Below are 22,191 nucleotides of genomic sequence, written 5' to 3' on the forward strand. Positions count from 1 at the left end.
ATACACACACAATAGCAACCACCAAAAAGCACATCAAGTTTCACAACATGAATTGCAAAAGAGCAACTTTTTACAGTAAAAACCAGCTTCAAAAAATCAACACGTTCTATTTACAATGTTTTTCCCTCTCTCTTAATGAAACTGAATCTAATCTCATTTTGTAACATCCTATCGTCGCCTTTAAAACGTTTAATATCTTTTTAAACAAATCACTCACAATCAAACAACATATCGGTTAGTGGCTCTAATAATATCTAATTATCCAATAAATATTACAAATATTGATTATGATACATAATAAAATCTTAAATAAAAGCTCTGGAAGCATTCCTTTACTGAAGTACACATTATCAACTCTAATATGTCCTGTACACCTCAGTAGTCAGCAAGGTATTATAAATGCTCTTTATTAACATTCAATGTATTTCTAATACACTCACACAACTACAACCAAACTAATCTAGTACACACTGTTGTGTTCTGTTTGGGTGAGGTTTATGTAAATCGATATTGAGTTGTAGATGTTTCAGGCTTTTTTTGCTACTCTGCTATTCTATTGCTATTCTATATTATTCATTAGTTACATTCAGTTTATTTCTAGGATACATGTGTGGCTACAAACTTTAAAACATAATATAATATGTACTTCTCAAATCTATTTATGGATATATGGATTGCTCATGTCTATTTTGTTATGCTAGTATTCTATGACTATTCAGTGAATATTTCTTACTGCATTACAGGATGTGCTGTATTGTCACCTTTCCAACAAAAAATTGGTTATGGTAAGTGTGCTAGTCAGAGATTACCCTTCATTTATTTAATTTTCAGTCAAATTGACCAAGTTATTTAGTTTTGGGAACTTTTTCTAAGGAGATAATCCACTTACATGGGGAAGGGAAAGTCATTTGAAAAATGTGTGAATAAATAGGAGAACAGGAGAAAATGGGCCTCCTAACAACCGTGCAAGACCTGGTGGACCACCCAAACTGTCCCCATCACATAAACAAAACTTAAAGCAGCACTGTGTAATTTTTTTTGTTAAAACTGAAAGGAATAGCATTAACCAGTATAATGAAAACACACTAAAATATGGTGTGCTTGCACTGCTGCAAGTCAGCCTCTAAAGCCTGACATAATCTTTTAAAAATCAGAGGTATTGGGACGGATTTGATGGGAGCTTTTCAGACCATGTCTTACTTTTTGATGTATTAACATCACACGCACAGACTCAAAAAGAAGGTGCAACTAGATGTTTAGGTCTCAAATGCAAAATCAACATTATACTGAAGAAGATGTGGTGACAATAGTAGATAATTCACTCACATCCTCAGAAGACACGTTCTCTTCAAATACTCTTTCAACACACTTGCAAAATTCAGATTCATCCACTTGTGGGGGTCTGAAGCACAACCGACGTTACAATATGTTCTTTCACATGTTGCATGCAATTACACATTTCCACCAGAGAGGTCTCCAAATCCCCAAATCTTACATAGTGTTGCTTTAAAGATACTTTTTTGAGAGAAAATCAAGCTTCATTTTTGCTTCAGATCTGATAAAATCCATAGGTGTCCATCTGTCCATCCCTCCACTGTAAGAACACTATGGTTCTGAAAGGTTGTGTAGCTGTCAAGATGTTCTCAGAGGCCTCAACATCACTAAACGCATTTTGGGATTGCTTGGATTGAGAGGCAGAAAATGTAACCAACTTCTAAGACTGAACTTTGTAGGTGTGGGAAAATATCCCTGCAGATTTCTTTGAAAAGTGAAAGCAAGGCCCCAATGAAGAATGCTAATTACTGAAAAAAAAAATTAGTTATTGAGGCTTCAATGTAATTTTCAGTTTGTTTTTTTTTCTGATGCTGAAAAATGTACTTAACGGTCATTTTGACTGGAAATTTAATAAATGAAGGGTGGTCATTTGCACAGTGCTATACAAATTGTATATGTTTATTATATATATTCTGACAGAAATACACGTATATATTTATTATGTTTATTATATTGTCACTGTCATATTTGTTACATTTATTATGATTTAAATACGCATCACTAGTGACAAAATGGTAACAATAGTAGGAGGAAAAAACAATCTTACCTTTAATGTACATTAATGTAACAAGATTTTATTCTGAACCATTTCTACTGGTCCATTCCTCGTGTAATTTTCACACAGTGAGAGTTCCATGTTTTTGATATGACAGCGATGTTATATTAATGTCCTGTTCAGTTATCACTTGCTGCTGTTAATGCAATGTGATAGTTTGTAGTAATTGAGTAGTATTAAGTAACGTTGCTAACTTTCAATACTTACATTGCCGATAGATTTGACACTTTCTTGCAGTCAATTCATGTTAAACCAATCAGCCCTTGAAGCAATGAGGCACCCACTCCAGACTGCTCTATGTAGAGGTTGCCCATGGCACTGTTCCAAAACCAGTTTCCCTCAGTCCCATACTCAATATTAGGAAATAGAACTGGTTTTGGAGCAGCAGCTGGGGGGCCAACCCCTGCTCAGACCCTCTACCACAATACGGCTGCCATGTTGCAATTACAGGTCATCAGATTCAGGGATCTCGGGGGGCTCCAGTGGGACAGTGGGGAGGATGATGGGCACACCATCAGAGATCCAGCCCTGTGCGGTCCGGTTGAAGGTGGGCCGCTTGGCCGCAGGGTCTTGAAGTTCGGGGTATCTTGGGGGGTTCAGGTCTATCTCTGGGATCTTGAAGGTGATTCCCCGTGGGGCTTTCTCAAAGCCTCCGTATGGTGTGGCCACCCTGGAAAAAACAAAGTGTGCATTGGAGCTACGATGCTAATGCAGGTAACAAGTAATGGAAGCGAATAGCCACAAATTAGCATTGTTCAAATTCCATGTTTAAGTGCTCACATGTTTATCTCAAACCATGTTGAGTTGTGAAGTCATTTCAAACAGACTTGCATGTGGTTTTTGACACTAGATGACTGTTAATATAAAAAACAGACAAAAGTATGGCTACGATTAAGGCCTGAGAATGAGATAATTAAGTCATGGCTATAACTTATCTAAGTGTGAGGATGAGATAATAAAATCATGGCCACAACTTAGTAAGACATGGGAACGGTCATGGCCACTCCTTAGTTAAGTGTGAGAATGAGATTATTAAGTTCTGACTAATTAACTTGTTCCCACACTTTACTAAGTTATGGCCATGACTTATTAAGGTGTGGAAACAAGATAAGCATGTTGTGGCCACAACTTAGTAAGGTGTAAGAATAAGATAATAAAGTCATGGCCACAGCTTAGTAAGGTGTGAGGACATGATAATTAAGTTGGGGCCATGACTTATTAAGGTGTGAGAATGAGATGATAAGTCATGGCCACAACTTTGCCAAATGTGAGAATGAGATTATTAAATCATGGCCACAACTTAGTAAAGCATGGAAACGATCATGGCCACAACTTAGTTAAGTGTGAGAATGACATTATTAAGTTGTGGCTATGACTTAATTATCTTGTTCCCACACTTTACTAAGTTATGACCATGACTTATTAAGGTGTGAAAACAGCATAAGAATGTTGTGGCCACAACTTGGTAAGGCATAAGAATAAGATAATAAAGTCATGGCCACAACTTAGTAAGGTGTGAGAATGGGATAATTAAATCATGGCCACAACTCAGTAAGGCATGGGAACGAGATAATTAAGTCCTGGCCATGACTTAGTGAGGTGTATGAACATGATAATAAAGTTGTGATATTTACGTTGTGGCCACGACTTCATTAACTTGTTTTCACATTTCATACATTTGTGCTGCAAAGTGGGAAAAAACATGGACGCCTCCATGGAGGCATCCTTTAAGACTGATATATGTATATGACCTCTGATCGAATTGGCTGCCTTTTCAGCTTTTCAGCTGTGTGGGCTGAAACACTCCTGATAGCATCAGTGTGAATGGGCAGGGCTAAACTGCTATGAGGTGAATACGTGGATATATGTAAATACATTGTTTTTCATGACATCACAAAAACAATGAATTGAAAAAAGTGAGGAAAATCAGTTTTGTATAATGAGCCCTTTAAATGGAGAAGATTAATTCAGTTCCCCATTTACATTTCCTTTACCTTTTCTGTTGTAAGTTACTTTTTCTCAGAACATAGGGAGCTGGAGCTACTATAAATCTGATTGAAATATCTAAAATAACATAAATGAATGATTAAACTAAAAGAAAATAAAAAAAAAGATCTAACTGACAATGTCAGAAGAACTTGAGCTCGCCTGTGGCAGCTGTAATATGTTACACAGCACAAAGTTTATGTTGTGACTGAACTTGTTAAACTGGTCCTCAGTGGACTGACCCTGCAGCTGCTGACCACAAGAAGGAGCTGGTGGGCAGAAATGTTGCTCTGCCTCCACCAAACTACAGCTCCACAAACCAGTTCAAACATCTGTGAGCCTATATGACAGGTCCAATCTATATGCCAGTGAAGTTACCAGTGATGAATTAACTATTCAAGTGCCTTGAATTGTAATATTCAGTCCAAAATATTCAATTTTATCGTTCTGTAAAAAGTAAATAATTTTGGGAACCTGAAATGCGGGCCGCATACAGACTTTTTACAGTTTTAGGGATTTTAATATTAAAAAAGTACAAATGATTAATTGAAATAGGGTGGGGAGTCGTTCCCAAAAAGAGTCGATTCTCTGATTCCTGGATTCCAGGCACTCATTTCTACACAATGATGTTCAAGTTGGCCGCACTTAGTTTTCTGTCAGGAAACTAAATAAAAAATCGTAAAAAAAGAAGAAGTTTACAATCAAACACCACTGTCAATACAGAAACATATTAAAGGGGAATTCCACCAATCTTTTAAAATTTCTGCATAATTAAAGTTTAAAATATAAACAAAGTCATTTAAAGTGTTTTGATGTGAAATGTTCTATTTTAGAGGAACTCACAGAGTAAGAATTGTTCACGGTGGTGGTGATAGGAACCAGACATCAGAAGAGTTTAAAGCCTAAGGAGTTTAAAGCATTGCATGAAATAGTTACAAATACACTGCCTGATGCCTAAAACACTGTTGTATGATAGTTTTGAGTTCCATTCATGGCAGAGATTCAGGGAATAGTTCTGAAATAACATGAACCCTCCCCCCAAAAAAACAATACAGATATATATATACACATGTTCACATATATACATGTACATATAGACATTGTGAATCCTGGGTCCTACCACCACTGCAAAGACTAAAGAACTGGTAAGCTTCTACAATGAAGCATTTCACATCAAACCACTCTGAATGACTTTGTTCACATCTCTACGTTTGAAATACGCAGAAAATGTTTTTAAAAATCATGAAATTCCTTGTTAATTATACCTAATCAAATGAGTTGACAAAGAAGAATCAGGTCGTAGTTTAGCCTCCATTAGATACCTATGCTAGTTTAGCTAGCACTAGCTCTCCAAGTTGCCTTGCTGGCTAATTAAACTGGCAATTTAGCTGCCTTGAATGTTTACATTAACAACAAATTAATGGTGGTAAGTCTGTGATCCACACCAACTAGTTAGCTAATATGGAGAGCTGACATGAGGTAGCTAGCTGTAACGTGAGTGATGTTTAGAATCAGTAATCAAGAAAATTATTTTCGGAATTGACTCCTAGAATCGATTCCATCTCCATCTCTTGGAATAGGGATCGACAGCCCTAATTAAAGCAAAGAAAGAGACTTCAGGGTATGTGGTACAATTAGCTGTATTGCCACTCAATGGAATATGCTTCCCATAAGCGAGTTTGCATTTGTGTATATCGATGGAGTAATTGTTGTACCTGTTGAAGCTCTTGTAATCAGGCATCTCTGCTCTGGGTTCAAGCACAGGCATCTTGAGCTTGAGCGTATCGGCCAGCGCGGGGTCATTGATGATGGCCTCCTCCCAGGGTGAGTGGTAGGACTTGGGGAGAGCTGTGGCATTGAATCTCTCAGGTGGGACGTTCTTTAGAGGGCCACCATAACCTGAAATGCATAAGAAATCTGTAGTAGGCCTTACTTTTCTTCATGTAAAAGAAGTTTAATTACAACATCTATCATGCCTTGAAATGCCTCTTTTTACATTTTGTGAAATTTTGAGATACACCACATTTCTGTTTGAAAATCTTTGGATACATCTTTTTATAGTTTGAAATTGGTGAAAAGTTATTGTTGTTTGTTTTTTCAAAACAGAAATCATTCTTTGCTTCAAATGTCATTTGTTTCATAACTGATAGATCACAGTTTTCACTATTATAAAACAATATGCTTAGCTTTAAAAGAGTAGTCTGGCAGCAGCAGACATTCTAAAAACTAAACTTTATTTACAGACTTATCTTCACATATTACTGTGTTGTGGTCAGTTGAATTGGAAAATTTTCACTAAAAATCCATTCAAAAGTCAATGAAATTATTTGGGTTTATTTTTGATTATTTAACCAGGCATTGTGTGTATTAGGCTAGGAGTATTCAATCTTAGATATTGTTCGCCTGCTACATACTGTGGCATCAGAGAGGACTCCCGCACACCCTTGGCAACGTGAGCCAGTAGAGGGACACTACAATACTACACTGAATTTACTGTGATGCACTTCTAACAGTAGTCACTGGTTTTCCAAGAGCTATTTCTAATTTGTTACTTTGACAGGCCTCTAACAGTCAGTGACAGTAACAGTGACTGTAACACTGTTACTAGTCAGTAACAGTGACTGGTTTCATAGCTATTTCTCATTTGTTACTTTGACAGGACTCTAACAGTTGACACTGGCTATAACAGTAACACTCACTAATCAGACAGAGTGACTGGTTTTACATCTATTTTTTCATTTGTTACTCTGATTGTCCTCTAACAGTGACAGTAACAGTGACTGTGATTGTAACAGTAATACAGTGAATGCAGCAGTGACATTAACTGATCTATAACAGCGACACTAACACTGTTTCTAGTCAGGAACTAGTTTTCATAGAGATATTTCTGATTTGTTGTAGTGATAGGCCTCGTACCGTAGTCATGTGTTATTGCTGGTATATTGAAACGTTTCTATCCGATGACAGGCACATTTCTTTTTTTCTACATTCTCTGCTGTACATTCATTGCAAGTTATTTATCCTTTATTCATATTGCTCTTGCTGTGTTATTTTGTTTTCTGGTGTTGACCAACCGCCTGTTGAGTGTTGGTTCCTCTCAAGGTTTCTTCCTCTATGTTTAGTCATTGTAACTTTTTCAAGCTGTATTTTTCATGTTTATGAGACTCTCTCAGACAGATTTGTAGTATTCCTTGAAATACTGGACAGAGAACAATGCAGCCAGTCATATAACACTGGAGGAATAAATCTTGGGAACATCATGCCAGTTACATATGTATAAATAGTTATGTTATCCAGTGTGATTATTTCATCGTTTCGCAGTGTCTAAGTCACTGAGCTGTAAATAGTACTGGAGGCAGGAGTAGAGCTGGAAGCTTATAACAATCCTCAGTGCTCTCATCTCTACTCCTCACTCCACATTCTCTCCCACAAGAGATAAAAGAAGCTTCTGGAAGCGTCTGCCATCTCCTGCATAGCGTGGAGAAGCTTACAGTGCAGAGAGTGGGAGGGAAGCAAAATACTGATCTAATCCTGCATGACACAAAGTGCTATCATCATCATGTCCTTGTTGAGAAGACTGTGTGTGCGTGCGAGTGTTGGAGCACGTTAAACGAAAAGTGCCTCCTCATGTTGTAGACAAACCCCTATGGTTTTGATTCGAAATCATTCAGAAAGCATGTGAAACTGGATTTAAGGTTATTCGGAGCAAAAAATAACTGCTACATAGTCTGCTGCTGTACACTGCAGAGATAGGGACACAAGTTATGAACTCAAACTTGAGTCACACTCCAGTCATGGTGTTGACTGACTTGTGACAGGATCATCCCTATGTTGTTAGGGCCCTGGGTTCTCAGGGTTCTATGTCCCTCAGACTATGTTTTGTCATTAAAATTTTCATAGAAAATAGCTCTGTGTTCCCAAGTTGCCTCAATTATATTTCCTCAATGTGAATAAGTACATTTATGTATTTGTATATGTATATGTACACACACACACATACATATACATACATATATACATATACATATATACATCTGGTATACTTTAAAAAGTACATATTCTGATGTTATATGTTCAGTAGAACAATCTGAAATTGTGTTAATGTATATTCTAGTTCCAAATATATTCACTTAATAAAACATACTCATATTATCATTCATGCTAATAATGGAATATTTGAGCACATCCTTATTACAGCATGTACCCTCTATTTCAACTCTTCAGTACTGTTTTTAAATATGACCTTGTCAACTTGGCTTCACCATTTCCCATTACACCATCTTAAATTTGTTACTTTATTCTTGCTAACGTTTTGCTAGCATACTCAGGGCTTCACATTTACCAACAACAATAGAATAAGGGCATTCCACCACATTTAAACCAGACAAAAAGCAATTCTATACGTTTATGAATTCTACACTCTCACTTTTCACGGTTTGAATTATGAAGTTTGCTAACTTGAACTACAAAATAACAATCTCATTAGCTTATTTAGGCTAGCCTAGCTGAGGCCAAATGCATTCATATTCATCATATTTATCATTTTGAATAGGAGACATATTTTTTGCATTCAAAACAAAAGCTGCTTACGAAGTGAATTAGAAGATACAACTATATAAAGACTTGTTTTTAGAAACTACTACAAATTATTCAGTGACAACTATGAAACTAACATGTAAGTTATGTAGTATGAGATTAAAGATTTGGAGGGGTAATAGGGTTAATGGATTTAAACACCCTGCCTCTATCCATTGTTATATACTAGGAGAGGGCAAAAAATAATAAGATGCATAGGCTTAGAGTGGTATGGCAAAAAAATATCACAATACTTCATAATAATAATAATAATATATCACTATAATTCACAATATGAGTCATGCTTCACAATATTTAGTTTTCCTGAGATTTAATAAATTGGAACAAACAAAAAGAACATGTAGTACCACATATAAAATAAAAAAATGTACAATAATAATAATAATAATAAATCTACACCTACAATGACTTTTATTGTTTTACTAACTGCACTGCTCTAAATAAACAGGCCTAATTATGTTCACTTTTATAATTAAACATGCAGCTACTCAGTGTCAATATCTACAATATGCTCAGAAAAGTGTATTGTGACAATTTATCCTGATAACGATAACATAGTCATATTGCTGACCCCTACATAGGCTACATAGTATATATTTTGGGTCCACAGATGTTTTCTATAGTTATTATTATTTTCAGTGTATATTCAACATGAAATCAAAATGTACCTTTTTTCTTTTTAGTTCATGTTCCTGGGGATGTTAATCACAGTTCATCATATCAAAAGTATTTTTCCCCAGTGGTGGGAAAAAATAATATTAACCAATAATATCATATTTTCTTTATCCCCCGCCACCCCCACCCATTATCCAGTGAAACACTAGCTCTCTTTCTGGTGAGAGTGAATGCTTGGTGGGACAAAGTTAACTTACTAGCTACAAAACAAAAATGGTAACCATTGAATGATGGTTGTCTTCTTCAGAATAATGCTTTCCTTCAATAAAAAAAGACTGAAGCAAGATACATCAGTATGAACTTTTTTTTCTTGGAAATTTGTTGTAAAATGCAACAAGTTGCAAAATATGAGTACATCACATCATAATACACTAAGCACTTGAAAAAATTCCAGTCACAACAGATTTGCATCATGACTCCAATGTTGAAATAATATTGTACTGCCTCAAGCTAACTCCTTAAAATCCCAGGTGTTTTACACAAAGACTATTTTTATTCAGTAAGTACAGGGTATTTAAAGCTAACTGCCTGAGCTATTCTCAGGTTATAGAAATGTGTAATAAAAATTTGGGCCTGCTGGCAGGCCCTGGCCATGCAAGAGTGAGAATTTGTCCACTTACCTGGTGCAATCTCCTCAGGGTTGGCTGCATTGCTGGTGTCAAGCGTGCTTGGAGGTGTTTTAGATTTATTTTCTGCATTTTCAGCATTAGTTTGAACTTCACTCTAGCAAAAGACAGGAAGAGATACAAAATAAGAGATTTCTAGAAATTTAAAGATGATTCTGTTATTAACTGGTAATTTGAAATGGGTCAAATTTCTCTTTTAAAAAGAAATAGTAAAAACAGTAGATAGAATAAAAAGAAAAACAGAAAGCATTGATTTGTAAACTGTCTTTCACAGGTATTTAACTGAAAACAGCACAAAAAGACATATTTAATATTTTTTTCCTTATGAGCTTTATTTATTTTTGTCCAGAGAAATCTTAAGGGCAAGGCCAAAAACTGCATGTGACATGCATTCCCTGAGATGATACTGCATTAAAAACAAACATGCTTCTGTAATGTATCGACAACATCCAGAAACGCCGCTGACTTCTCTGGGCTAAAGATCATCTGAGATGGGCTGATGCAAAGTGGAAATGTGTGCTGTGGTCTGACAAGTCCACCTTGCAAACTGTTCTAGGTAATAATGGACATTGTGTTCCAAAAAGGAAAAGAACTCTCCTGATTGTCACCACCAAAGTTCAAATGTTGGTGCTGTTAATGCCGAGGGGTACACATGCATTTTGGAGAAAAATATGCTGCCATCTAGTTGACTTCTTTTTCAGCGGTGTCCCTGTTTGTTTCAGCAAAACAATGCCAACCATGTTTTGCACGTTTTACAACAGTGTGGCTTTGTAGTAAGAGAGTGTGGGTGCTAGACTGGCCTGCTTGTAGTCCAGACCTGTCTCCTATTGAAAACGTGGCGCCTTATGAAACACAACATACGACAATGGAGACCCCAGACTGTTGAGGAGCTGAAGTGTTATATCAAGCAAGAATGGGAAAAAAATTCTACTTTCACAGCTACAATAATTGGTGTCAACATATTGTCTTTGTGCTGTTTTCGACTGAATACAGGTCAAAAAGTCTGTCAGTCCGTATTTATATTTTTCCTACTGTTTCAACTTTTTTCGAATTGGGTTTGTACAAACAATGCTCTTTTACTTCTTCAACAGATACTATTGATTACAGCTGGTAAAGCAGACTGAAGAGTCATGAAAACATAATGATGATATTTAAAGCCATGGTATGAAATCTCACTGCAGTACTGTATTTTAAAGAGTGTTGCTCCAAACTGAAAGGAAATTTGAAAGGCTAAAAAGTGGAGCTCTACAGATGTATTCTTAGGCGTGCTAGAGTAAGATTACTTGTGCCTTGTCAAGCTTCTCATGTATTTACATAGCTTAAAGGGCAAAGGAAAGACTATCCTCCATTGGGCAAATGCCCATCTAAACTATTAGCCTGCCCATTGGGGATGCCTTGGTGAAAGTAGGGATAGCTTTTACACAGCATGACTACATAGTTCAAAAAGCAAGGACAGTTCATATAACTGAGTTATCAAAGTTTATGCTTTAATGACAGAAAACTCTTTTTTTCCCACAGACTGCAAAAATGACCTTTCACAGGCTTCCAGAGGGCAGAGACAACAAACAAGACAGCAAACTTGCTTTTAGAAGCACTAATATCTAGTCTCTAATATAGCAGTGCGCTATTCATCCATAAAATGCATGTAATTTTATAACTCACATGGGACTATTTTACTGCCCTACACTTGTTTGTGGGTAGGGGGTAGGTTCTAGGCCTCTCTCTTATTTTTATTACAGTTGAGTTTTACAGACATAGGAACCCTGAAGCTGTTATGGCAAAAATGCTATCAATTTAATGGGCAAATAACATTTATGCTAAAGTTCATGCTAAACATACTTCAGTGAATAGGCCTTGAAATATGTACATCATTCTGTAGTCCACATAATACCTATATTAGGAGCTCTTAACAGCGTTTTTGAAAATCATGCCCTGTGGTAAACATAACATTATTCGTACTGTTCTAGCTATGTTATTTCACTAAATGTCACTAAATCATATGCATTATGAAGCTATTTAGCAATCAAAACATGAATACATGTACTTACACTAGTGCTCAAGTTTAGAATCAATTGCCATAGAAATCATTTTTTGTTATTTTATATACAATAATGACTAACAAAGCAGATGTAAACATTACACTATTCTCCAAGAGCTATTTTAAATGCTTAATTTGGTCCTAATAATGATTTGAAATCAGTGAAATTGAACAGGATGAGCATATATAAGAGTTATTTTATACACTTGTCTGCAAACAATTTGGTTTTATATCAATGCAAACAGTGATTCCAAACTTTTGAATGGTAGTGTAGCAAGGTAACACCACGGTTCAACATTAAAGATTGCCCAAAAAAAAGTGAAATATTAATGCAGGACAGCTGACGGCAAACTGATTTTCAGTGAACAACCATATTTGATACTGCCTTCGTAGATAACTTCTGGATTGTAAAGGCATGACTGCTTTTGTGTGAAGGAGTAAGGGTAAATATATAAGATCTATAATAATAATAATGATAACTTTTATTTTAAGAACAAATTAGTCTTATAGAGATTTGGGTATGTGTACTTTTGTATTTTTTAAAATGCTTTGAAAAACATTTTTATGGATTAATTATTTATTACAGAACAATAACATCTGCTTAAACTGTCACATTTGACATAGTTAGTTTGTGTGGGGTGTTTTTGTGAGGTTGCCAGTCTTATGATATCAATTCAATGTGCAACAGTTTTAGCCTTTGTGTTGCAATACTCATATTTGGACTGCTGACTTCATAATTCAGAGGATCCAGTGATATTTTGGGGGAAAAATACTTTTTTTTCTTTTTTTTTACAACAGTGTGATAGCAGTGATTTTCGAAACAGGCCATTCATTCTTCCCATTGAGAAATGTGCTTAGACCTTTCCTAATATGGGCATGATACTGGCTACAGATTGACAATTTCAAAGGTCTATATGTTAAAATACTAAAAATTCTAAAATTAATCATTCACTCAGCAACCAAGAACATCATGTTGTTGAACTCCTTTCGTGCTTGCAGTTGCACAAAACCATTTTGAACTCAACAATAGATACAGTTCTCTACCTTGTGAAAGTGTATGGAAAGTCATTTTTGCACCATATCTTACTTTAGGAGCATGTATTAAAATATAAAAAAAAACAAAATCTCAAAATGAAAAAATATTACACTTTTGAGAAGAAAAACTATTCCCTCAGTAATGACAAACATATTTATATATATATATATATATATATATATATATATATATATATATATATATGTTGATAATCTGATAGCCTTTCAAGTTATAGTTATATTTCAGAATATCACACTTCATAAAAATACTTCAATAATATTATTCCAACAAAAAACTGGAAGGAAGTGTTGTTTTAAGATAATGACTGTGGTTTAAACCTTTACATTTGCAGTGAAATTTAATTTGCAGTGGGCATGATGTAAAAATTTATGTAATAATGAAAATACATCTTCAAGTTAGTTTGTTTGCAACTGCAACGATTTTACATTGTGCACTGCTACATACATTTTAGCTAAAAAGGTACATTTCTGCTAAAAAAGGGCATGGCTACATACATTTCAGCTAAAAAAGGGCATGGCTACATACTTAGCTAAAAATGCATGGCTACATATCTTTTAGCTAAAAAAGGTGCACAGCTACATACATTTCTGCTAAAAAACAGGGCATGGCTACATACATTCCAGCTAAAAAGATGCATGACTACGTACATTTCAGCTAAAAAGGTGCACAGCTACATACATTTCAGCTAAAAAGGTGCACAGCTACATACATTTCAGCTAAAGAACATGCACAGCTACATATATTTCACCTAAAAAGGTTTATGGCTACATACGTTTCACCTAAAAAGTGCATGGCTGCAAACATTCCAGCTAAAAAGGTGCATGGCTACATACATTTCAGCTACAAAGTGCATGGCTACATACATTCCAGCTAAAAAGGTGCACAGCTACATACATTTCAGGTATAAAGGTGCACAGCTACATACATTTAAGCTAAAAAAGTGCACAGCTATATACATTTCAGCTAAAAAGGTGCACAGCTATATACATTTCAGCTACAAAGTGCATGGCTACATACATTCCAGCTAAAAAGGTGCACAGCTACATACATTTCAGGTATAAAGGTGCACAGCTACATACATTTAAGCTAAAAAAGTGCACAGCTATATACATTTCAGCTAAAAAGGTGCACAGCTACATACATTTAAGCTAAAAAAGTGCACAGCTATATACATTTCAGCTAAAAAGGTGCACAGCTACATACATTTCAGCCTAAAAAGGTTCATTGCTACATACATTTCAGCTTCAAAAGGTGCATGGCTTCATACATTTCAGCTAAAAAAGTGTTAAAATCTGACACGCATACACAAATGTCCCTTGGCGCTGATAAGTGAAGTGGGCTGGCGAGCCCTCATGTTATCGCTGACCCCAGAAGGGAAACATTTGGAAGGACACGGGGCACGTGTCCTGCACTATCTACCATGTGTGGCTGCCATTCAAGCAGCACAGCACTGTGCTAGCCTTATCCATGGCCTCAGTCAGCATCTCAAAAGACAGCGCTAAGTGTATTATTTTACCTCAACTGTGAATGAAAACAGTTTAGCATCATGAACACCAACAATTAATTGTATATTAACTAGAAAGTTACAAGTGGGTGTCATTTTAAGTGCTCTATTAATGTAGTTTGTGGGTGTAGGTTGGTCAACCACTGCTCTGTTAATGCTAATTTCCGCTAGGGCCTCTATTTTCAGTAGCCTGTTAGCATCAAGCCTATGTTGTACGTTCACTTTCCCTCAGTGGGTTTAATATTACTCCAAGTTCAGCATAGCATGAGTTTGGATATCCATATGAATAACCACATCCATTCCTATTCCCTCTCTTTTTTCTTACTGTAATAAGTCTCTCTCTACCATCTCTCTGAGTAATGGTGCCTCAGATATATAAAGGCATGAGGTGCTGGGTGTGTTTCAACAGCTTTATTGTGATCAGTATGTTTGGGTAACAGTAAGATATTCCTTCGTCTGTTTGCTTTTCTATGCATTAGTGCCCACCATCCTTAAAGTGATCATTTGGCCATCAACTAAATGGACAAACTTTTCTCCTTCCCCTAAATGTTGATCAGCCAAGACATTTTTGATATCATTAGAGTTGCACTGGAGCTATTTATTGCAAGTCAAAATTTATCCAGTCAGAATTTTTCACAGTGTTGGTGATAGGAACCAGACGTCTAAAGCATTTAATGCACCTAAAGCTACCTCACAGAAAGCTATTGCATGAAATAATTACTGAAATGTTGCCTGATGTCTGAGACATAGTTTTATGAGTTTTGAGGGAAGCTTTTGCCCTAAAGCATATTTTGGAAAACCAGAGGTTCTTGAAGGGCATTGTAAGGCAAATTATTAATTTATAGATTTACCACTATTTTACCTTTATCAACATTACACATAAAAAAATCACTTGTAGGCTCACTGATGGTTTTGGGTAGAAAATAAAATGGCTATGTTTGCGTTATAGACGTCTTAACCGCTGGTTCCTATCACCACCACTGTAAAGAAATCTGAGTCTGTAAGATTCTTTACAATGAACCTTCCCATACAGAAATCGGAGACATGGCATAATAATGTATTTCAAATACATAACAAATACTAGCATATATGGATTCCCTTTATATCTAACTTCTATCTAACTCTATTAGTAACATATGGACATATATGCCAATTATGGGACATATATATCAGCCATACATCAACATATACAGACATATATGTTTAACACATAATTAACAATATATGATGGCAAATATCACTTTACGGATAGCATATATTACTCATTTATGCTAACTGCATGTTAGTTGCATAAGGTTTATGCCATGTATATTGCTGGTGTTCATTTTTATTGTCTGCTTTTAAAAAAAAATCTTTTGGTGTTTGGGTGTATCTGACATATACACATAATCCATGTGTCAGACAGACAGTGTATATGTGATCCATAAATAATGCATATATGTGCTCAGCCACCTCAGACACATATGTATGATCCACATAATATGCATATATGTCCAATATGTGATACCTATATATATCTGAGGTTATACAAGAGTGTAATAAAACTTTGGGCCTGCTGGTGGGCCCTGGCCATTTAAGAGCTGGTGAGGGAAAAATTCTATAAATTTCATTTTTGTCTGAACTGCTTTAACATCTGAACTGTTCGTTTGTTCATTTTACTTACGTTCAGAAGTACATTGGCTTCATTCTGAATACTTTCAAAGGTGTATTTCTCTGAACGGCGCTGACGCATCTTGAATAGGCGGGAGCCTCGGTTCGAGAGGAGAGACAGCTCCTCCAGCATGATGTCTTTTGGGGTCGAGAGCTTTTTGCCGAGGTCCATTGTGTCACCTAAGTGATAAGCATTAGACAGTGTTATAAATACACAACATTACACCAGTCACGACACATTTATAAATGCTACACAATGTGTCACATGGCTTTCATAGGACAGATTGCAACACTATTAAGACTAAACATGCCAGAAAGAGTTTTTTTGAAGCAACGTCATTGAAGAACCAGTAGTTCCCTAAAACCCTTTCAATGGCTGGATCTTTTAAGAAATGTTTCTGGATGTTAGATGTGCAAGTGGGACGAACCTCGAAGAATCATTTACATAAGCTAATTTAAGGAAAACTCGAAAGATTCATGTACATTGCAGTGCAAAAGTCAGAGACAACACTTCATTTGGTTCATTTTTAAGTCAAAATGGCCATTAAGTACAATATTCATTTTTCAGCTTCAGGAAACATATATTCAACAGACAATTATACAGAAGCCTCAACAACTCAGTATCAAATATTTCAGTGTTTATTGTGTCCACTCTTTACCTTTATTACAGCTTCCATTCTTTTCGGAAGACTCACTTTCAGTTTTTCAAAGGGATATTTTTCCACACCTCCAAAGTTCAGTCTTAGTAGTTGGTTGCATTTTATGCTTCTCACGATCAATGTAATATTAAATACACTCAATGATGTTAGTGTGGACTCTGGGGTGGTCAGTCCATTGTTCTGAGAACACAAGCAGCTTCTTTAAAAGCAACACATCCTTTCAGACTCGTAGTGCTAAGCTGTCTTCTCACAGTGGAAGGATGGACAGAAACACCTTTTTTCAGATCTGAAGCAACTTGATTTTCTCCTCTCTCTCAAAGATGAAAGCTTTAAGTGCTGTTTATCTGATGGGGGCAACTGTAGGGGTCTACCAGGTCTTGTAGATGGTTGTTAGTAGTCCCATTTCCTCTGTAGCTTTTAATCAGTTTTGGAAACTCTTCTTTTTTCCACTTATTTTCACTCATTTCACTTAATTTCTCACTTTCTCCTTCATTATGTAAGTGGATTATCTTTTATCTCCTCAGAGATATCTAAAGAAAAATGAATAATTTGTAATTAATGACCATTTTGATAGGAAATTGTGGTCCCTTTTATTTTGACACATCCAATGGGCCAAGGTGCTACATAACATCTAGATAGAATATAATTGCATTACAAAAACACATTGTGTGGCATTTATACAGTTGCATTTCAATTTAAAGTTAATAACTGTGCATGGTTAGGTGTTAATGCAGAAGAGTCAAGACATTAGTTTTGTGTTAATGTCACAATTGTTCTTTTTTAACTAAAACAGTAGCAGCCATCTTGAAGATACAATTCCAGCTCATGCAAACATTGTTCATAATTTAAAGGGCCCATATTCTGCATTATTTTGTGATTTTTTCCACCTGATATTCATACCATTTGAGTTTGATTAAACAAATTAATCTTATGACTGTGTCTTTAAGGCCTACATATGTAAATGAGCTCTGTTCTGATTGGCTTTTTCTTTTGTGACTTATTCAATAACTATAACTTCAGCATTAAAGAGCAGAGCTAAACTTCTATATGTTGAATAGGTGGTCATGTGCATTAATAATACGTACTTATATATATTTATATATATACACACACACACACATTAATTGTTGGTAATTGGTAATGAATGGTAAATTAAAATTGATCAATTACCATTTACATCAGTTGTTAAAAGCAAATTTAGTGTTTTGGAATCTAAATGCACACTTTGATATTATAATACAGTTACTGCCATTAAAAACTGGTCATTTCACAAGTAGGTGAGCTTAAAGTGACAAAAAGAGTTGAGATAAGGTGTCAGAAAATGAACATATTAAAGGGGAATTCCACAGATTTCACAAAATTTCTGCACTATTCAGTCATTGAATTCAGAGTGGTTTGATGTAAAATAGAGAATTGATCAAGTCAGAATTCTTTCCAGTGAACGTACACTATGTAATGTTGTTGATGGTAATAGTGGTAAATAAAAAGGAAGCGTTATCTTTGTGGACTAATTTACTCTAGCATGTACCCCTTCACCATGATTGGATTTCCCATTTTAGGCCAAAATCTTATCTCAAAACTACTGTAAAACACAGACATCGTCCAGTGTATTCAACTTTCTGTGAGTGAGCTTTTAAAGACTTTTCAAAACTTGTCAGATGTCTGGTTCCTGTCACCACTTCTGTGAACAATTCTGACTAAGTTTCTCTAGAAATAAACGTTTCACACCAATTCCCCTTTAATATTTTTAACAGGGTGCATTAGAGGAGGGTCAGACTAATCTCTGCAATGCTGTAGTAGTCCAGAACTCTAGAATGTAGGCCTGCATCTCAGTATTCCTGTGTTTTATATAGTGCAGTCCTGAAAAGTCTGTAGGGATGTCAGTGCCTAAACTAAACTACAAGAGATTTGGCTGCAGAGGCTGAAAGTGCTGCAGCTGTCCATGATCTTCACTCTGTCCTCAGTCCAGCCACCTCGCAGTTGTCTAGCGTCCACCAACCCACCTCCCCCCAGCTCCCTTCCCCCAACATTACCACTCAACTCAAAAATAACCCTTTTCCAAACGCCAGTGACAAAGGGATCCACTGCTAGAGGTAGTGAAGCCTGTGGCTAGCATATTTTTGGCTAGCAAAGGGGAATGTGTCCATGAACTGCTCTCCAAACCTAGCCCTGGCATTCTCGGAAAGGTGGCTAGCCAGGTGATGTGACATATGAAGGTTCAAGCTGGCTGGTTGAGCCAAGTTACTCCGTGGATTTTCAAAAATAATTGTTATTAAGACTGTAAAATTAGTCTGAAGGAGGAAATTCAACTGCATCGATTTTGGAATGTTATTACTATAATAATTCTGTTCAATAAAATATGTACTCATTTTTGGCCAAAATAAAAATGTAAGGCTGTTACATGGACTAATGTAAAAGTCCAACAAAGCTTGGTCTTTTGCTTTATTGTCTGTATACCACTTCTTTGTAAATAGTTTCTTCAGTCACATTTGCATATTTAGTGTATGTTTTCAAGTAATTTTGAACTGTGGTAAAATAACTGAATTGAACTGAATCAAATCATGAAATTAGTTTTTTCAAGGCATGGAATTGTTTCCTAAAGAACTAACTGAGGGGTGAAATTTAAGAGTTCTTGATTCATTGAATCCTTTGCTAGAGGATCGTAATCAAATTGATTCATGGTAAAACTGGACTTTCATAATTCACTGAAATTTTTCCTAAAGAATCATAATCTAATCAAATCAAATCATGGCAAAATTTGAGTTTATATTTCATTGAATCATTTCCTAAAAATCCTAATCTAACTGAATCATTATTCAATTTGAGATGATGCACTGAATCATTTCCTAAAGATTCATAATCTAATTAAATCATTGTGAAGTTTAAGTGTATGATTCATTGATTAATTTCCTAAAGAATTGTAACTGAATCAAATTGTTGTGAGGTCAGAGATGTGCGTATCTAGTGGTTACAGTTAGGGTTTGGTGGGGGAATCAGATGGAATGCTTGCTGTAGATTTTGTACCATTAGCACCACCATGGACTTCGCGGCAAATGGCCGCCGCCTGCATCTTCCTCTCGCGGGCTGAAAGCGTGCTGAATCGTGACATGGTGCCTTTTCCTAATGGGTTTGAATGTGTAGAGAGGTGCTAAAATAAATACATAAGGGACACAAAAGACACGAGTATGGTATGTGGTAATGCTACGTACTGGTGCTGTTGTATCAAAACCTCTCTTAAATAGTAACTTTTTAGGAGTTGGAATAAAAAGAGGTAAACTAATACTAGTTCATGTAGTAAGATTTTTATTTCTATTGGTCTACACACACAATGAAAAGGGAAGCTTTAGATGAGGGGAAAAACTTTTTGTTACAACAGCGACAATATGTAGATATTGTGATCATATATGCCTGAAATGTTGATCATAATGCATTATAACAATGTGTAATGTCTTATGATCAACATAAATATGTTGAGTATAACCCCTTTATGACATATTGGGTTCACCATTGATAAAAGGCCTTGTGGAGGGGACAAAGCATACTGTGAACATGCCCTTAAAATGACATGAAAGGTTAGTTCATGGAGTTCATTGAGTTTTGTGCACGGCAGTGGTAAAAGACCACTCTTGCTATTTTTAGCATGAAAAAAATCCCAGTTTTGGTTGAAATGTGGTGAAATTCTTATCTTATGCAAAGGAACACTTAATGAAACACTCAAATGGTTCTTTGTAAAAGAATCTTTCAATAAACGGTTCTTTGAAGAAAACTTTTTGTCAAAGAGATGTGCAGTATGTCTTTGACCAGCTCATGTTAAAAAGGGCAAAGGTAGTACTCACCTTAAAATAAGCAGAGATTGTGTGGCAAGTTGTACATGGCAAGATGTCACATGTTGCTTAAGTGTTATGAATCATTGGTCCCTGATGAATAGGCTGGTGATTGGACATTGTGTCCTGGCCGTAGAATGCGCTACTGAGCGATCTAACCTTGATCTTGCCAAAGCAAGAGTCCATTCGGACAGCTCTTGTGCCAACCTGACCTTAATAAAAAGCTTCATGAAATGTGGACTCCTCTATTTTTACATCATTGTCATGCTGTGGGTTCATAATGGAAGTTCTGTCGGGATGGAAAACATGCAAAATAGTTTTGCATATATTTTAGTGCAATGGACATGGAGCATGTGTGGACAATGTACATGTAAAACTGTCTACCGTCACTCTATAAAATTACAGGTGCCAGAAAGGGTTCTTTGTGCAATGCCATAGAAGAACCTCTTTTGGTTCCCTAAAAAACATGCAATGGCTGGTTCTTTCAAGAATCAGTTTTACAAATGAGGTGTGTGAGGGCAAAGAATCTTTCTAAAGTTCCTCCATATAGAAAGAAAGAACCTCCAAAGAACCTCCATATAATGTAAAGGTTGTAGGAGTTACATTTAAATTGGTATAAAAGCTTTACATTATACAAAGCCTTAAAAGGCTCTTCACTCTCCCAAATCTCATGGTTCTTTACAAAAGAAAAGCTGAATCAACTTAAAATTTTAAACCAACTTACTTCCTAGCTTTGAGTTAACTTCCCTCGAGTTAAGTCAAAAAGCTGTAAAATGAGTTGCCTTAAAATTTTAAGTTGACTCAACAAGGTGGTCCTTCTAAAGAACCCAAAGAACCGAGTAGTGTAAGTTTTCATAAGTTTCATGAAGGTGACAATGCAACAAGTGATGGAAGTATGTAGCTTGTTAAGAAATCACCTGAAAGTGTCAAGTAAAACATAGTGTAAGTCAGAGCTTTGGTCATGCAGATTAGAAAGGCTGTGAGAAAACACATCATAGGCCTTTTATCATGACAAAAAGCTTGATGGAAACTCAGCCAGTTTACCCACAAAGTCTTCCTCTCCCACCATCGAGATTTCTCAAGCCATTCAATACCTTCTAGAAAGACACATTTCTTACCTGTGGAGTTGTGTCTTGGCTTGCACCTGGAAGTTCTGAGGGAAGGTAAAGGGTCACCCTGGGCAGTTTGATCCAGACCAAGTCTCCTTTCTCCCCCTCTCTACACTCAACCCACTGTGGAACAGGGGGCTGTGGGTGGGTGCATGTGTCTGTTGAGGGTTGGAATGCTGGCTTACATCAATAGACTAATTTTAGCCTGTGTTCAACACCCCAACTCCTCACAATGCCATGGGATGGTGAGGACAGGAAAATGGGAATGAGAGGTGTATGTTAGGATGAAGTGGGTTTGTCTATGAGTGTAGGTAGGCAAGGAATTGTATGCATGTAAAGATGAGAGGAGAACCCCTT

The 22,191-nt window shown here is 36.2% G+C and overlaps 1 protein-coding gene across 3 annotated transcripts; it reads right to left on the reverse strand.

Moving 5' to 3' along the window:
* Window positions 1-1,985: 1,985 nt before the first annotated feature.
* myoz2b (myozenin 2b) lies at window positions 1,986-22,095 on the reverse strand. 3 transcript variants are annotated; one of them, XM_036583003.1, is made up of 6 exons: window positions 21,844-22,095; window positions 19,926-20,021; window positions 16,256-16,422; window positions 9,988-10,090; window positions 5,812-5,995; window positions 1,986-2,780 (listed from the first exon to the last, which is right to left on the reverse strand). In XM_036583003.1, the coding sequence occupies exons 2-6, from the start codon at window positions 20,008-20,010 to the stop codon at window positions 2,555-2,557; spliced, it is 765 nt and encodes a 254-aa protein (XP_036438896.1). In that variant the 5' UTR covers window positions 20,011-20,021; window positions 21,844-22,095; the 3' UTR covers window positions 1,986-2,554. The 3 variants fall into 3 exon arrangements, with proteins under 3 accessions (XP_036438896.1, XP_036438895.1, XP_036438897.1); XM_036583002.1 differs by having other exon boundaries at window positions 19,926-20,049; XM_036583004.1 differs by lacking the exon at window positions 19,926-20,021 and having other exon boundaries at window positions 21,844-22,059.
* Between the last annotated feature and the right edge of the window lie 96 nt (window positions 22,096-22,191).

Source organism: Colossoma macropomum, unplaced genomic scaffold (genome assembly GCF_904425465.1).
Source record: "Colossoma macropomum unplaced genomic scaffold, Colossoma_macropomum, whole genome shotgun sequence".
Classification (NCBI taxonomy): Eukaryota; Metazoa; Chordata; class Actinopteri; order Characiformes; family Serrasalmidae; genus Colossoma; species Colossoma macropomum.

Coding starts and splice junctions, on each gene's coding strand:
- myoz2b (XM_036583003.1), bottom strand. CDS start 20,010: ATGTCACGATTCAGCACGCTTTCAGCCCGCGAGAGGAAGATGCAGGCG. Junction 10,091..16,255: donor AAGCCAATGTACTTCTGAAC/GTAAGTAAAATG, acceptor GTCTTTTGCTAG/AGTGAAGTTCAAACTAATGC. Junction 5,996..9,987: donor CCCTGAGGAGATTGCACCAG/GTAAGTGGACAA, acceptor TATGCATTTCAG/GTTATGGTGGCCCTCTAAAG.